Source organism: Thermochaetoides thermophila (genome assembly GCF_000221225.1).
Source record: "Thermochaetoides thermophila DSM 1495 unplaced genomic scaffold scf7180000011819, whole genome shotgun sequence".
Classification (NCBI taxonomy): domain Eukaryota; kingdom Fungi; phylum Ascomycota; class Sordariomycetes; order Sordariales; family Chaetomiaceae; genus Thermochaetoides; species Thermochaetoides thermophila.
In genome coordinates, this window is record NW_006383035.1 from 812,602 (window position 1) to 828,172 (window position 15,571).

The 15,571-nt window shown below is 49.3% G+C and overlaps 4 protein-coding genes and 2 non-coding genes across 6 annotated transcripts; 2 read left to right on the forward strand and 4 right to left on the reverse strand.

The window, feature by feature from the left end:
- Positions 1-2,162: 2,162 nt before the first annotated feature.
- Positions 2,163-3,474, reverse strand: CTHT_0049690 (uncharacterized protein; the record flags this gene model as incomplete). The annotated part of the gene is made up of 3 exons (XM_006695260.1): positions 2,163-2,261; positions 2,365-3,001; positions 3,071-3,474. The coding sequence occupies 3 exons, from the start codon at positions 3,472-3,474 to the stop codon at positions 2,163-2,165; spliced, it is 1,140 nt and encodes a 379-aa protein (XP_006695323.1).
- A 3,234-nt stretch (positions 3,475-6,708) lies between these two features.
- CTHT_0049700 lies at positions 6,709-6,779 on the forward strand. The gene has a single exon. It is a non-coding gene; the product is annotated as a tRNA-Gly (tRNA).
- Positions 6,780-8,068: 1,289 nt separating this feature from the next.
- On the reverse strand, positions 8,069-8,600 carry CTHT_0049710 (uncharacterized protein; the record flags this gene model as incomplete). Its single annotated transcript, XM_006695261.1, has 3 exons — positions 8,069-8,140; positions 8,217-8,353; positions 8,459-8,600. 3 exons carry the CDS (start codon positions 8,598-8,600, stop codon positions 8,069-8,071), a joined length of 351 nt encoding a protein of 116 aa, XP_006695324.1.
- A 2,381-nt stretch (positions 8,601-10,981) lies between these two features.
- Positions 10,982-13,701, reverse strand: CTHT_0049720 (oxidoreductase-like protein; the record flags this gene model as incomplete). The annotated part of the gene is made up of 4 exons (XM_006695262.1): positions 10,982-11,162; positions 11,245-11,345; positions 12,637-13,183; positions 13,343-13,701. 4 exons carry the CDS (start codon positions 13,699-13,701, stop codon positions 10,982-10,984), a joined length of 1,188 nt encoding a protein of 395 aa, XP_006695325.1.
- A 556-nt stretch (positions 13,702-14,257) lies between these two features.
- On the reverse strand, positions 14,258-14,683 carry CTHT_0049730 (uncharacterized protein; the record flags this gene model as incomplete). The annotated part of the gene is made up of 1 exon (XM_006695263.1): positions 14,258-14,683. One exon carries the CDS (start codon positions 14,681-14,683, stop codon positions 14,258-14,260), a length of 426 nt encoding a protein of 141 aa, XP_006695326.1.
- Positions 14,684-15,195: 512 nt separating this feature from the next.
- CTHT_0049740 lies at positions 15,196-15,276 on the forward strand. Its single transcript is given in 2 exon segments — positions 15,196-15,231; positions 15,242-15,276. It is a non-coding gene; the product is annotated as a tRNA-Glu (tRNA).
- Positions 15,277-15,571: the final 295 nt, after the last annotated feature.

Genomic DNA, 15,571 nt, shown 5'->3' on the forward strand with positions numbered 1-15,571 from the left:
TAACAGGCTCATTCTTGATGAGACATTGAGATTACATCCAGTGCATTGGAGCACCTAGTTAAACCAGTCTTGACAAATCTTTAGCAGTTGATGACAAGATACTGCACACTAACGGAAATAACCCCTATCTGGACTATCATCTCTTGATACTCATAAGGTCTAGATGAGATATCCGAGAGCATACGGAAACACTGTGTACAAGATATCCAAGGAAACGAAAAAATACTACCTTCGCTCCTCATCAACAGGTTATGGAGTATATAAACATCACCGTCAACTCTTCACACTCAGCAACGCCAACCGCATCCTCTTCTCCCTTCCCCCACCTCCCACCCCCAAATATAACCGAACAATCATCAACCCACCAGGCAGCCGAGGTTAACACCCTAAGCTGTCCCTCCGTCCTCAAACCTCGACTTTCTTCAGCTCCCCTAGATTCACCCACCAATTATTTCTGCTTCAGGGGACGAACAAGTAAATCGACCGCATGGGCGCGAGGTCAGCTCAAGGAGGGTCAAACGTGCGGTGATGCATTCCGAGCGGATAACGTCCATAAGGCAGCATTTTCGACGGTGATGCAGATGAGGGTAGCGACCTGTCGCCGTCGGAACGCGACGCTGATAGAGGGCGTGTGGGTTTGTTGTTGTTTTGGGGGGGGGGGGAGGAGGGGAAGAGGGCAGGTCTCTTACGTCAACGAGGATGGAGTCGGCTGCTTAAGGTCCAATGACTCATATGGGAAGGAAGAAGTTCTGGTAACATTCTAAGTAGTAAGTTTTTGGGAATAGAGTTGGGATCTTGTGAAACAAAATTACCTCGAGTGCGTCTGATACAACTAGGGGACTTTTGACCATATTATATTGAAGAAAAGCCCTACCCCAACGCATAATTGCCTCGAATTTAAGCGATCGTTTGTTATACCTCATAAAACGGTAAGGCCTAACTTAGACCCATAAACGCATACAGGAAACTGGCCAATCAGAAAAGAGTCGCGCATGCCCTGTTGACAATCACCCACCCAAGAGTGACAATTGACTACGCAGTCGTGAATATCACCTAGGGAAGAGTAATATTCATCTTGGGAGAACGATCTGTATTGTGTATAGAAGGCTGTAGCTAGTCACATAGTCGAGGATGTCCGTGGTAAGTCATCAATGAGTGATACGAACGGCTGCTTGCCACAAGTGATGACCACAGTGTTGAACATTCCGTGAGAACTTTTGAGATTCCGTGGCCTGGTCACGACCTTTGAGCCAGTATCAGGAGTTCTTGAAATTTTTACAACTGACGTTCTATTATATCGAAATCTCAGCCTAGCTCAACGGGAACTTGGTCCCCATTTTCACATTTCTCTCAGAGCAGGCTTTCGTTTAGGAAGACGGCATAATATCCTCCAAACTACTAAGATTTGAAGGAATATTCGACTTCAAGCAATACAGATTACAAACTTGTGAGAATAAATGGAATGTTTCCATTGAAATTTGCGCTTCAGAGAGTCGAGATATCATCTACTCTCCGAACATCATATAAAGGTGAACAGGAGCAGGACAACCTAGAGTTAGGAAGGGAAGGGGAAAAGAAAACACTATCCATATACACATATGAGAGAGACAATGCTTTATAGGTTATCTAACTAAGCAATAACGAAAGGAATGACACACCCGTCTGAGATCAGTCCTGATTATCTCATTGACATACCCAGCTATCGGATGTCAAAGCTCTAACAATCTCGGTGTGGCCAAGAGATTCCGCATAGACCAAAGGAGTTCGACCGAGGTAGTCTCGTCGGCGTGGATCAACTCGGCCGTCGGATAACAGAGTTTTGACAACCTCCAAATGGCCATTCTCTGCAGCCCAACTCAGCGGCGTTCGGCCATCGTCTCCTTGTCTGTCTGGATCAACTCGACCATTACACAACAGAGTTTTAACAACCTCCGTATGTCCATACTCGGCAGCCCAACTTAGCGGCGTTCGGCCTGCCTTGTCCTGTCGGTCTGGATCAACATGGCCATCACACAACAGAGCGTTACAAACCTCCGTCTGGCCATTCTTTGCGGCCCAACTTAGCGGTGTTTGGCCTTCATTGTCTTGTCGTTCTGGATCAACTCGACCATCACATAACAGAGTTCTAACAACCTCCGTTTGTCCATACTCTGCAGCCCAACTTAACGGCGTTCGGCCTGCCTTGTCTTGTCGGTCTGGATCAATATCCTTGGCATGCACAAGAAGTAACTCGACGAAATCATTGAGCCCATAGACACCGACTATGTGAAACGCATTCTGTGATGGCCTCAAATCTGGTGAAGAAAGCCACGGATACTTTCTGATCTCGGAAAAGATGGCACTAAGTTGTACAACCATACTGACCCATTCCGGATCTTTCAATCGGTCAATCAGTCGAAAAGTTGAGGAGGGACACGCAGAAATATGATGTCCCCAGTGGTCAACAGCGTAGGAGAAGAGAGGCTTTTCAAGTCGTTCGTACGCCTCCTCACGCGTCTTGACAGGGCCACCTGAAAAGTCATTGAACGAAAGGTACGATACGCAGGTATTGGCGATATTGGAATGGCCGTCCGGAAACCACCGAGTCAAAGTATCCTGGAAATATTCTTGAGCTGTACAGTGGACAAGTCGAATGATATCGCTTTCTTTGTCGACGACAACGAGTTCGCAACATGCCAGAAGCATGTCTTCGACATCAGGAACCGCCGCTTCCTCAATCCTGCCCTCACAATCTCTGACAGCCCATGCATACTGAACCTCTATTGTTTTTACAGGACGTTTGGCGCAGACGATCCAGGATAGCACATGATTGGCAAGCTCCTTGTAATCAGACGGTTGTCCATTGATTCGCTCCATTACGCTATCATATGCCTGGCGTAATAGGGCAAGCTTTGGATTCTTTTCTTGAGAGCTCTTGCGAAGCTTCTTCATTGTTTCACGGATACGCCTTGCGCTAACTTTACTCTTCAGCGATTCGAGGAAGAGGCGGGCTAGTAGGAACCTGATTTTGCAAGTAAACACGTGCTCAATTGGATCAATGACCCATGGTTCATGAAACACTATAACTTACATGCCATCCGCAACGCTGATAATACAACTAACGACCTCATCTCGCAGGTCCGGGTAGTTTGAGACAACGTGCCAATCGGACATCCGATTGCGTATGTATCTCTCGATGTCGTCTTTTTGGGCTATGATCTCAAGGTAGGAGTATCCACTGAAGGCTTCCATAATATCAGGTTCGGGGCGGGATGTGGCCAGGAGGTTGACATTAGTTCCTCTGGATTGAAGTTGCAGGAGTGTTTTGATGAACTTGGAACGAACATTGTTGCTCATCTGGCATTCGTCCAGTGCATCAACAATAACAAAGACTCCGTCCTTGTACAGTGCGGTAACAGCATGGAACATGTCCTCGACATCGCTCAATGATGGCTGTGATCTATGCTTCTTCCCATGTCGGTTATAGGCATCCATGACTGCGGGTGGCGGTGGAAACTTGTTTCTGAATAGTTGCTTTACGAGATTGGCAATGAGCTGCTCCACTGTCTGGTTATCTATATGCCGGTAGTCACAGTATAGGTATGCGATGCCAACGTCACTCTCTCCTAATTTCTGTTGGAGATAGTCGATGACGATGGATACAAGGAAAGTCTTCCCAGCACCAGGGATGCCGGGGCAGAAGAGAGTTACTGGCTTCCTTGACAACCTGGTGGACTGATTAGCTTGAGGAAAAGAGGAATGAGACAGGTATGAAAAAAAAAAAACAAGGTTGTACCATTCCTGAAACTGAGGAGATTGGATAAACCATTGTCCAGTTCCTTCCTCTCTTTTGTCAAAGAAGTTGGCATGCTGTAGAGAGTAGTCTACTGTGCACAGAGAAGAGAGCCAACTGAGGATTTCTACATTTTCGTGTTCTATGTAACAGATATTAGCTAAAGGTCAGTCACAAGACGATTGCTTGGAAACATGCTAGATCAAGGTTCGGACAAACCAAGTTGATGATAATTCACCGTAAGGGCGCCAGTGTTCATAGTACCCGAATTCTGCGAAACCGGGATGCCAGTAACCTCTAGGTCACCAAAATGGCCCATTTTGGAGAGTGAGAGCTCTTCAGTTATTTTCACATTCTACCCCAGAGCCTTATGCTCCGGTATCTGGTTAAAGTAAAAGGAGTTGTTGAGTTGCAGCCGTTTCCCCAACGTTGGAGAAGAAGCAGGATTTCGAAAGTTGGATCTGGTCTAGTTAAATGTACTGTCAATGATGAAGAGGGCACGATGAAAAGAGGAATAAGTTAATAACGTCATGTAAAAAGCTCGCTTGTATCGTATGACATTTATAAAGAGGAGATCTGATATGAACAAACAAGAAAAATTTCAGCTTCAACGTGCATAGGATGAAAGAAGGCCTTTGGAGACGGTGCAGCGGGGAAGCCGTTCAAGAGAGTATATATGCCCAACCAATCTGACCCAACAACAGTGCGGGGTATCGCTGAGTCTATGACTCAGCATGCTTCACACCTGCAGCAAAATTCGTGTTCAGTTGTGTGACCCAAACTATACTCTGATTCGTGATAGACGCATCAACATAGTGCTCGAGCTACAGACTCCCGTAAACCTATTGGCTTGGCTTGTCGCCCAATACCCCACCACAAGGCTCTCCTCCAGGCTATCCTAAAGACCGCATAGCTCGCTATGTCGAAGTGGCGTTCGAGGCCCAGCATGTACAGCCCTGTGTCACAATATTACCTGCAGGCTCTAGAACTTGATGTCGTAAGGATAGTGGGAAAAGTGCATTGTGTGGATAGATAGTGTTGGCGACCTACGAAAGAGCTAGGTGGCCTAACGGCAGGATTGAGAGAGGGTTCGATTTTGATTTTGAATTCTATTTTTCAACCGGCTCCACTCCCGGGATCTTAGGTCGTGCTCATGGAGACGGAGAGCAAAAGCTAGATTACTATGAACATGTGATATTGGAGAGAAAACCCTGCGTCGAGGGAAAATCACGTGCTAGCAGAGAAGGAGGTTGAGGGTTGTGCCAAAGGCCGGGACGAGGCTACCCCCGTGCGGTTTAGGGAATCTGGATCTCCAACTCAGACACTGGCTCGGAAGAGTCGATGTCAAGCTCTCTATCTCTGCAGGGTTGGGCTCAATCACGGAGGAGGGGGCTGAGGGTTCGCAGCGTCGGTATGAGTTGCCCTGTGGCAGCGTCGAAGGCTTGGCCCACGAGCTCGATCTCAGAGTGCTTCAGTAAGCGGGGCGCTAAGACCAAGGAAACCTGCTTCCCTAACTAGCCAGACGGAGTGATTGGCTTTGGGTCAGGTTGGGACGGTCGTGGCGATCGTGAACCAGGCTGATGTCACAAGCGGGTACCGTTATAGCTTGGACGCTGTAACCACAGTTGTCTACTTGAACGTCGAGGGGAAGTAGCTGAGGCGGAGAAAGGTCTCAGAGAAACATCGGGTGATCGGTAGCAATTTGTCCCTGGCTTGTCGAATAAATGCTAGAGGCACTCCATCAAGACCCGGAGCGTTAAACGTCGCCCCGAAGGAAGCTGTCAGTGAGTTCGACGTCCGAGTGCGGGACATCTAATATGATCCGTAAGTCTGGGGTGATTCTTGGTCCGGACCAAGGCGGTCTGGGGCCTGGACTGCGAACCAGCTGGGCGGAAGGCTTGGGCGGCGAGGTAAGCTGGAGATTCATATCCTCGGAATCGTGCGAGAGTGACCCCCGCCCGGCCTACGACACACAACTTCCTGCATGCCTTTCCCTGTATCCACAACAGTTTTGTCCCGGCGCCGGCTTCTCCCCAGTGTTACATGGATGTAGCTTATTAGGTAGCTATTGTCCGCCGTCGACGGGGACACGACCTAGCACCCTCAGTGTGGGATCTGTCGCAAAATAGAATTCAAATGGAAACATTATACAGTACTTAGCATATAAGATCATCAATGTGGCACGTTGAACATCTTCAACCCCGTCAGCTGACCACCTCCTTGTCAACACTTGAGCACATAAACCCCCCTCTTAATCACATATCAGCAGCCCAATCTTAAAGCTCTTGTCTAACTACAAAGGTCACCATCGTGTGGTTCCCCTCTCTGATGATGTTTCCTCGTCCCTCTAACACCCTGCCATCCCCCCCCTCTCCTCCCTTGACAATCCTCTTGCTGGCCGCCTGGACGCCAGAGCATTTTTGGCACTCACATCAACTGTTCGAGAATGGAAAATCACAACTCGAACCTTCCAGCTCAGCCAGGAACCATCAAACAGGACAAGCCAACCCTCCTCAACGCCCTTCCTACTCTCCCTCACGCATGACCTCACCATCTCGGTCGATGCACACCCCTAACAACGAAGGATCAGAATCGGAACGGTCTAGTTTGGACATCCGCATATTTCACACTCACCCCTCCTAGCCCATTTTCCTTTCTCCCTCTTTTTCCCTACTTCTCTCCCTTTCCAACACCACTCATCTATCCCACGGATACACACCGGTTTTCCCTCTCAAGTATTTCCCACGTGTACATAGCTTAGACTAGCAAGCTCATATGTACCTTTTGCCCGTCGGCGTCGTGGGCACGACCGAGCATCCTCATGGGTGATATGGGTCGGAAATGCAATTCAATTCAACTCAACTCACCCTGCCACCCGAATCCACTTCGCCAACTCTACCCTTGAATGCCAATGTTGAGACCCACAGGTATCCGAAGCATCAGTGGTTTAGTGGTAAAATTCATCGTTGCCATCGATGAGCCCCGCGTTCGATTCGCGGCTGATGCAAATTGTCCTAGCCTTGACAAATCTTAGCGTTACAGCTGGCTGAAAGTGGGCTTCCCTTTTGCACGGTTTTTGCTTTGGCCTCCGCAATTTGGTATTTCATCAAACAGCGCGGTGAACGGAGCAGATAATTTTGATTTTTGAATTCTATTTTTCGACCGGCTCCACCTTTGAGGGTCCTAGGTCGTGTTTACAGTGACGGAGAGCACAAGCCACATTGCTGGAGCATGTACATTCCGCACTGTAAAAAACCCTGCGTCGAAGGAATAACTTGGCTATCAAAGGGGAAGGAGGGGTGAGGGTTGTGCCAAGGTCGGGACGAAGCTACCTCCGTACGGCTTGGAGAATCTGAATCTCCAACCCAGACACTGACTCGGAAGAGTCGATGTCAAGCTCTCTATCTCTGTAGGGTTGAGCTCGAGCACGGAGAAGGAGGCCGGGGGGGGGGTTCGCAGCGTCGGTATGTTGCCCTGTGGCAGCATTAAAGGTTTGGCCAGGGAGTTCGATCTGGGTGCCCCTAGATGAGATCACTTGGAAGGAGGACCAGAAGGCTCTCGGGTCCAGCCTCCCCGGGAGCGGGCTGTATAAGGCGGTAAAAGGCAAAAGAGAAGTGCCTCTAGATACCACTCGGTCACAAGGGTACTCCTTGATCGCCTCGGGGGAGGGGATAGTTAAACCGTATGTGGTACTCCAGGAAATCGCCGTGGCCTGAGGCCTCCGCGAGCCAGCGGTTCAGGCATTGTCGAGAGAACCTCTCGAGAAAGGATTTAACTCTATGTCCGTCCCAGCGGGCTGAGGAGTGCCTGTTAGCTTACCGCCATCTCCTCACGTCCAGGGAGGGCACCTGGCGTTTTTTCGAGGGATCGGGGGAGAGGCCGAGCCACGCCCGGGTATCTGGACGTTGGGGCTCCCATTGAGGCCGGGTCTTTTAGAAACAAAGGCAAGAAGATGGACGATTCAGAGGATGAAAGGTGCATCACTTGATTCAAGGAACGGACGTCATGACTCGTAAAAAGTACCGCGGTACATGAATGACACACAGAAGCAAAAGATTCCCTCCACATCCTCCAAGCTAACAAGCCCTCCTTCCTTCCCTTCTACTCCTGAAGTCAACATGCAGACTCAGCAGGTCTGCTCATAGTCATAGCTGCATCGCAAAGGACAACCCCCTTTTCGTTGCATCAGGACTTCGTCATCTCCTGCACGACTTGCTCCTCAATGACAGTTATTGCGTTGAGTTTGTCCGAGGACAAGGGCCAAACAATGCCTTAACCGGAAACTGCAAAGGAAATTTAATCATCGCAAATACCGTACTTTGTCAAGAACTTATCCAGCTTCTTGATGCAGCCGGCACAGCCGCACAGCTATTGTTCAGATATTTGTTAGCCTGCTAAGCTCAAATGATCTTAACGAAGCTCTCGAAAATAGAAGGAAACTCACCGTTTTCTTCTTAGCACACTTCAAGATCCCCTTCCAGTCCTCATCGTCAATCGCATTCGCAATGCAGATGCCCTGCGAGACCACATCGATGCAGTTCAGAACCTTGCACGAGGCTTGAGGAGAGGCAAAGGTAAAGACTATTTCCATGAAGTCAGCACTTTATTCTTCTAAGAAAGACCTGTGGACCCCGGAATGCTAAGGTAGGTAGCCTTAAGGGTAGGAGAAGTATATAAGGGGCTTACTGTCAGCCTCGTTGATCTCCGCACGGGGTGTGACATCCGCCACGGGCTCTGCCGCACGGGTGTCGATCTCGACGACGCTGGGGGCAGCCAGGGCTGGGATGAGGAGCGCGAGGATGGCCGTGGCGAGGGTGAAGGCCTTCATGTTGGTAGTCTGTGTCTGAGTTGTGGATGAAGTCGTTAGGAGTAATGGGGTTCGGATGGGATTGAGATGTCTCTGATGACAGGACTTGTGCTTGATGAATGCTGATGGATGAACTGTTGTTCGGGAGGGCTATGGTGCTTTTATACATTTCCATCCGCGAATGGACTCTAATAGACTTAGCAATATCCTAACAAGTATCAAGGGTTTCTCCTCGAGATGCCTGCCGAGAGTATACTGTAGAGACCTCAGTGTTGACAAACTCGCACTCGCACTCGCTTGAGATTTCCGATTGCAGTCTCCCTGGCACAATTTTCAGGCTCTCAAAACGTGCTTACGACGGCTCTACCTCGCGGTAAACCAATCTGGTATCTAAGCACTTATGGGAGTAACATTCCGCCCTTTTTCGGTGTCTCGATCGAGCCATTCTATTTGTTTACTTGATGATGATAGTGCAAAGGACGCTATTGAAACAGGAAAACGGTGATAGAGGACAATATACAATGTTGCAATCACAGTTGCAAAGCCTCAGCCGCAATATACAACCAGTCAACTCAATATATCCGCGCCTGGATGTTTGAGTGTAAATGCCCTATCCACTAGTGGCTGCCGTGGTATGTCTTCACCGGTGACTTTGATGGGAAACAATGCCTTCTATTGAAGAGAAAAGCATGGTGTATCTTTCTCCAATGTTATTCCGGACCAGTCTTCGGTCCATGGCATGAAGCACAACCGCATCCCAGAGCCGATTATAAACAGATATTGATTCAGAAAGTCGTCCCATACTTCTGCCACCGGATTTCTTGCACTAGAGATACTTATTTCGGCAAGGGTTGAATTTAGTTTCGGCTACACTTCAGTGGCCCATAGCTATCATTGATTACCACCCCACTGCTGGCATCAGTTTTAGCTCAGGCACTTTGCGGTACAGAACATTTTGTTTCCCGCTATCTTGACAAGATAAGTAACCATTGACGAGAATATGTTGCAACTTTCTCTCTGAATGGTAACTGCAGTACGTCTGTTCACTGGCTTGGCTCCAAGCTTGCATGTGAGGAATCGATATTCCACAAGGTCTACGCCTCATTGACACTTTCACCACTCATCTATCTCCGGCACAATCACAACTGCCGACGGCAGCCCTGCCCTCAGCTGCTGGTTCAGCCGTCAGAACAAGGCGTTTTCCTTAACTGGCTCTCAATATTTCGGTGCGAGCCAAGCTCCGAATAGATTAACTCACGTCGATCTCCCGCGATTTTGTTTCACCCTTGACACGTGCAAGGCAGACTCGACAATTATGTGATCAATCTGAGATCGGGTTGGATGTTATCTTCGCCGTTGTACGTATGTTAATTAGCAGTAAACACATGGCCTGTCGTATCACGTGTGGTGTTAATAGGAAGTTAATTTTCCGGACCGTTACACCCGACTCTTAATGCTTGGATCAATGTAAGGATGCGTCTAACGGCGGATCGACGTTGAGCCGCGTGGCTGCGAGATGCATGTAACCCTGGAAAAGGCATAATTTTTTGGGTGCCGTTGACAGGAAAGATGAAGGAATTATGTAAACGGACCGAATCAAGATTGGATATGCAGCATAGGCTTGTAGGTAGAGAATACGGACCCAACCGAGCTTCGGAGACATACCCCCGTTCATTTCTCAGTCATCAAGAACAGCTCTCTCCAGATTATGTCGTTGAAGAGATGACGGCATGGGCGATATACTAGCAGTTCTCAAAACCCACACCGTGGAAGCAATTATGATAACAAGGTTTTAAGGAATGCAAGTCGCAGCGAGGACAGAGTTTAGCCAAAAATTACCTAGACCAAGAGTCTGTTTGATTGGCCGAATATTGCCATTCCTGACACCGACAAACCACAACCATGATACAGTTGCGACTCGGTAGAGCCGATGGTAAATCTCTGTGAAAAATTCTCGACCCAGGATATTGAGCTCCTCGCTGTGTTCGCTCGGTGTCACAGTTCGATAGCACTCCCTCCTGCTAACTGTAACCGGTGACTCGGTCTGGTGCAGACAGGGATCGACAATGGGTCAAGTAGGTTAGATGATGGCCACTGACCATGTGGGGTGCACAGCGAAGTCAATTACTACGTGTAATAATCTTTCTTTGTCCTCAGTGTCCTTGTGTTGGGGAGAGGAAAACCCAAGAGAAATCCTTCGTCGTGTCCAAGTAGCTCCCCTTATAAAATCCCTTTGCCCTTGTGAGTGCCTCACGGTCTCCTGCAATCTTCAGGGGTTCTCTTCAACGTGGCAAGGCTATCTAACTCATCCTTGCCACCCATCATATATCTCGGGCTCTACCAATCAGATATGCCTTTTCCCTTCTCAGTTCTTGTGTCACTGGTGTTCTATATGTCGAGTGTCAAGGATACTTCTTCTCCTTGAACTGCCGTGTCCCTGTGACACTAACAGCATTCTCTGCAATCTCCTCATCACACGCGATGTGAAGCTCTGGCAGAAAGAAGGCAATCAAACCCTGAATCAAAACAGGATACATGACATAGAAATCAGAAACTTGATGGATAGCTCCGAGCATGCCAAGTCTGTGAACTACGGCGGTCAAACACGGATTCCTAACTGGAGGGTCTGGTATGAATACTCATGATCAGTCTAGGCGCAACCTACCTCTGGTTCTTGTAATCCATCACGATATTGAGGAACTGCCTGTAGATGTTTGGTTGGTACTGTAATGCCGCATTGACATAGTCAAGGTACTCAAGTGCGTGCTATTAAGTAGAAGGATTAGCATTTTTAACTTTTCTTTAGAACATAACATCCTCTCGGTTACAGATTTTCCATTGCTCATGATACACTCCAAAGACTAGGATCAAGAGAGAAAGAGGAGGAGTGTGGGTAATGAAAATATACGCCTAGTGATACCGGTAGTAAACATAAATACGCCCTCAAAGCTACCCCTTCGAACCTTGACAACAGCATCAAACTCTCTAGTAAGATACATAAAACCGCCTAAACTCAACACTTAACGAACTTTCAATTAACACCAAAAATGTTCTCTGACGACAACTACCCTTCTTTCGACTCCAAAAACCGTACCTACTCTTATGTTTCCCCTCATCTTCGTCAAAATAACCCCTTATACCGGGATTGGCGCTCCGTGACTCCTGGCCCTCCAACTCACGCACGTCGACTACTTCCGGCCCCAGTCTCCCCCCGCCCTCTCTCCTCCTCCTCCTTGATATACTCACGCCGCTGGTTACCCAACAACCCCACAAGATCCGGCTCCCCGAGTGACGCGACCGCAGGCCCCCACTCCTCGCACCCGAGTATGATAGAAAATCCCATTTCCGGATGGTACACTCCCTCCCACCGCCACGCTCACCAATCGGTTCTTTACGTTCCTACTGCACCAGCCCGGTTAGATTGTTCCTCGGCTCAGGGTTGGGGGAATTCCAACTAGACTCCGTTGGTAAACTCCCACCTCACTAACATCTCTAGCGGGGCGTCGATTCTATTGATTTCATGAACGAGGACCAATTGGTCGAATGCGCATCGCAAATGGCTAAGGAGTACCGGGAAAGGAGAGAACGTGGTGGGACAGGGTTGGGAGGAATAAGAACCATAGGCGGTGAATGGAAAGTGCGAATTTATCAAGGTATCGTAGGTGGACACTGAAGGAGATGCATAGTCGAAGCCATTTCCCAAAGCAAGGTTTGAGGGATGCCAGGAGGATACTTCATGAGCAGATGGTGAAGCTTGCATTGAAAGAACGCTCTGGCAGCACTGCATTTCGGAAGATACCTGGAGTGTCCTTGCTAGCAAAGACGTTGGTTTAATTCCGATAATAACCTATTTCACTGCGCAACAGTAATCAATTATCTCATCATCACCGTGATATCCAGCATGTCTAGCAAACCGTCAGGCCTATTTATCCACAGCAACACCCAGCTAGAGATGATTGCCCCTTTCCAACAAGTTAACCCACTCCCCTCTCCCCCCCAAAGCGTCTAAATTCCTGCCCAACACCTCCAACACTCGCCCCCAAACCCTCGGACTCACCCAACTAACGTGCGGAGTCACAAACACCCTCTCCTCCCTCAACAATTCGTGCCCCTCCGGCAATGGCTCCGGATCTGTCACATCCAATGCCGCCCCCGCAATCTTCCCCCCTCTGACCGCCTCCAGGAGCGCCTGGGTGTCAATAAGCTTGCCTCGCCCCACATTTACGATAAATGTCTTCCCTTTGCCTTTTGTGGCAAGGATGTCAAATTGTTCCGTCGATAATAGAGACTCTGTAGCTTTTGTGAGGGGGAGACTTAATACCAGGAGGTCAAACCCCTCCTCTAGGAACCGCTTGAGGGACTCTTTCTCCTCGCCGTGGAACCACTTGACAGGGATCACACCGTCTGGATCGCCTGTCCCTGGAACAAGATACGTCCTGTTATCCCGACGCGACTCGGGTGTTGGTCTCGGACGTAGGGTGTACGCATACACTTCCATGCCGAGGGCAGACACGAGGCGAGCGACGTGCCGGCCAATGGCCCCATAGCCTAGGATGCCGGCTCGCAGGCCGGGAGAGTCGTGCACAGGCAAGTGCAGCAAGCGCCTGGAGTGAGATTTAAGGCGCTGGTTGAAGGCATAGGGAAGCAGTTGGTGTGTGTGCTGGAGGTAGGTGGCTACAACGTACTCGGCAATTTGGGGACTTTGTCACTCATCATTCATGAGCACGTGTGTGTCATATACTGAGGAAGGAGGGGAAACTTACGCGTGAACACCACTAGCATTACAAAACATCACATTCTGGTCCTTATACAGCGGGTGATCTACCCAGCGGTCTGCGCCGGCCGAGCTGAGCTGTATGAAGCGGATGTTGGGATTGGCGAAGGGGGGAATGAGCTGCGGCCAGTTGGTGCAGACTAGGGTGACGCCGTCGAAGGTATCGGTTGGGAGAGGCTTCGGAGGGGTGCCTAGAGTGCGCTCGGTTTCATACCAGCGGATTTTGAGGCCTGGGTGGCGTGAAGCCTGGGTGGCGATCCAGTTAGGGTCGGGGGGATGTGGGATGGCAATGAGGAGGGTGTCGTTATTGAGGCCGGGGGACGAAGGAGGGTTGGGAAGGGAACCCATGGTGTTGTTACTTGAAAGGGCTGATTGTCCGGATTTGTGAGACTTTTGAGTGTAAGTCTGGCTGGAAGGCTCGGGCATAGAGGTGGTTGACCAGGTCTTATATGTTGGACAAATCATCCCTTGCTAGCCTGCGGCCAGCCGCTATCTCCGTTACCCCCATATTTCTATCGCCGTCGTCTATTGGCTGAGATAGGGACAGGCGTGATTGCGAGTCTGTGCAGTCGATAACGCGATCTGACGAGATTCATTCCAGCCTGCAGTGTTGGTAACCTCCCACATCACCGAGACTATCGCCCTCAAATGCTGAATGGAACAAAAATGATATGTTCCCTACTTCCAGGTTATAAGAGTCATCCAAACAAAGCTAATAATATATCAATGTCATCACGGAGACATGGCTCACCAGATAGCCAGAGAACAGCACATTGACGTGAAATCTCCTTTTCAGCCCAACATCTTTATCATCCATCCATTCCATCACTCCCTCATCTCTACCACTCCAAAGGCTTCTATCTTCTTACCAGTTCTTCATCCTCCCTCCTTAGTCACCTACAGGCTACGGAAGCCCCTCCGGCGCCATCTCCCAAGTTCTCACCCCCTCCGGAATCTCCACAACCGCACTCTTCGTCCAAATATGCGGCAGTCCCTTCCATTCCAGCCCCTCGACACACCCGCCTTTCAAACTAACCACATCCCTCTCCCTGCCATCCGGCTCCCTCAGCCGATGCATCACCCTCACACCGCAGGTCTTGCAAAAGTAGCAATCCATTGTGCGGCCCTCGTTAGCAGGGCGCGTCCAGATGCCAAGGTTAGAAGAGAGGAAGGGAGACAAGGGGAAGACGTCGCTCGCAGGGACGATCACTGACGTGCCGAAGGCGGAGGAGGACTGTTTGCGGCATTGGGTGCAGTGGCAATGGTAGACAGAGAGGGGAGGGGAGCGGAGGGGGAAGGTGATGGTGCCGCATTGGCAGGAGACTTTCATTTTGAAGAATAAATTTGAGGTGTGGACTTGTGAACTGGGAGTCGAAGCTGGACTTTGGACTTTGGTGTGATGACTATGATTTGAGGAATTGGGGGAAAAAAATCTTTGGAGCTGGAGACGAGGAGTGAGAAGATATGCAAAATAAGAAAAAGTCGGGTCAATCAAGATGGTTCTCCCGAGTATTGCTAAGGCACTAAACCCTGACACCGAAAAACTCCTCGATGTCCCATACACCTACACCACCTGCCAGCCACATACTCCACAAATCTCAAGCTCGCATCATTCGCTTTACAAGCCGCAGCAATATCTTCCAAAAGGCGCAGTCTTCTTTTATCCTCCCCCTACCTCAACCCCAACTTCTGATTAAACACTAACAGAGGGGGCAGGGCGCTGACTCCACACCTCAGCACCTATCACAGCCTCTCCTACCGAAGCAAAAGTTGCATTCTCCTAACAAATTGCTCATTCTGGTCGGCTCCAGTATGCAAGATCGGAAGCATACACGATTCAGATCGGGTATGGTGTAGCGGTAACATCTGCGACTCTCAAATTCGAGTGCTCGCAAGCCCGGGGTTCGACTCCCCGTATCCGAGTTTCTTTTTCGTTCCACAGCATTTAGTGGAATTGGTCCAATTTTGGTCTTGGGTTGTGGGTAGTTGATTGAGAGTGGATCTTGCACTTGTTGAACAGCTGTAGGTTCCATTTTTGGGTCATCGATAACCCTCAAGAAAAGAGTTAGGTACCTAGCGTGTTGAACATGGTCGAACCCCTACCCAGTTAAGTTGCTCGTTTTCCCCTGCAGTGTTTCCCCGTCTTGAGGCACAAATTCTCTGACATTCCTTTAACCTCCTTTTTTTGAACAATCACGAGTAAACTACTCGCGAATCA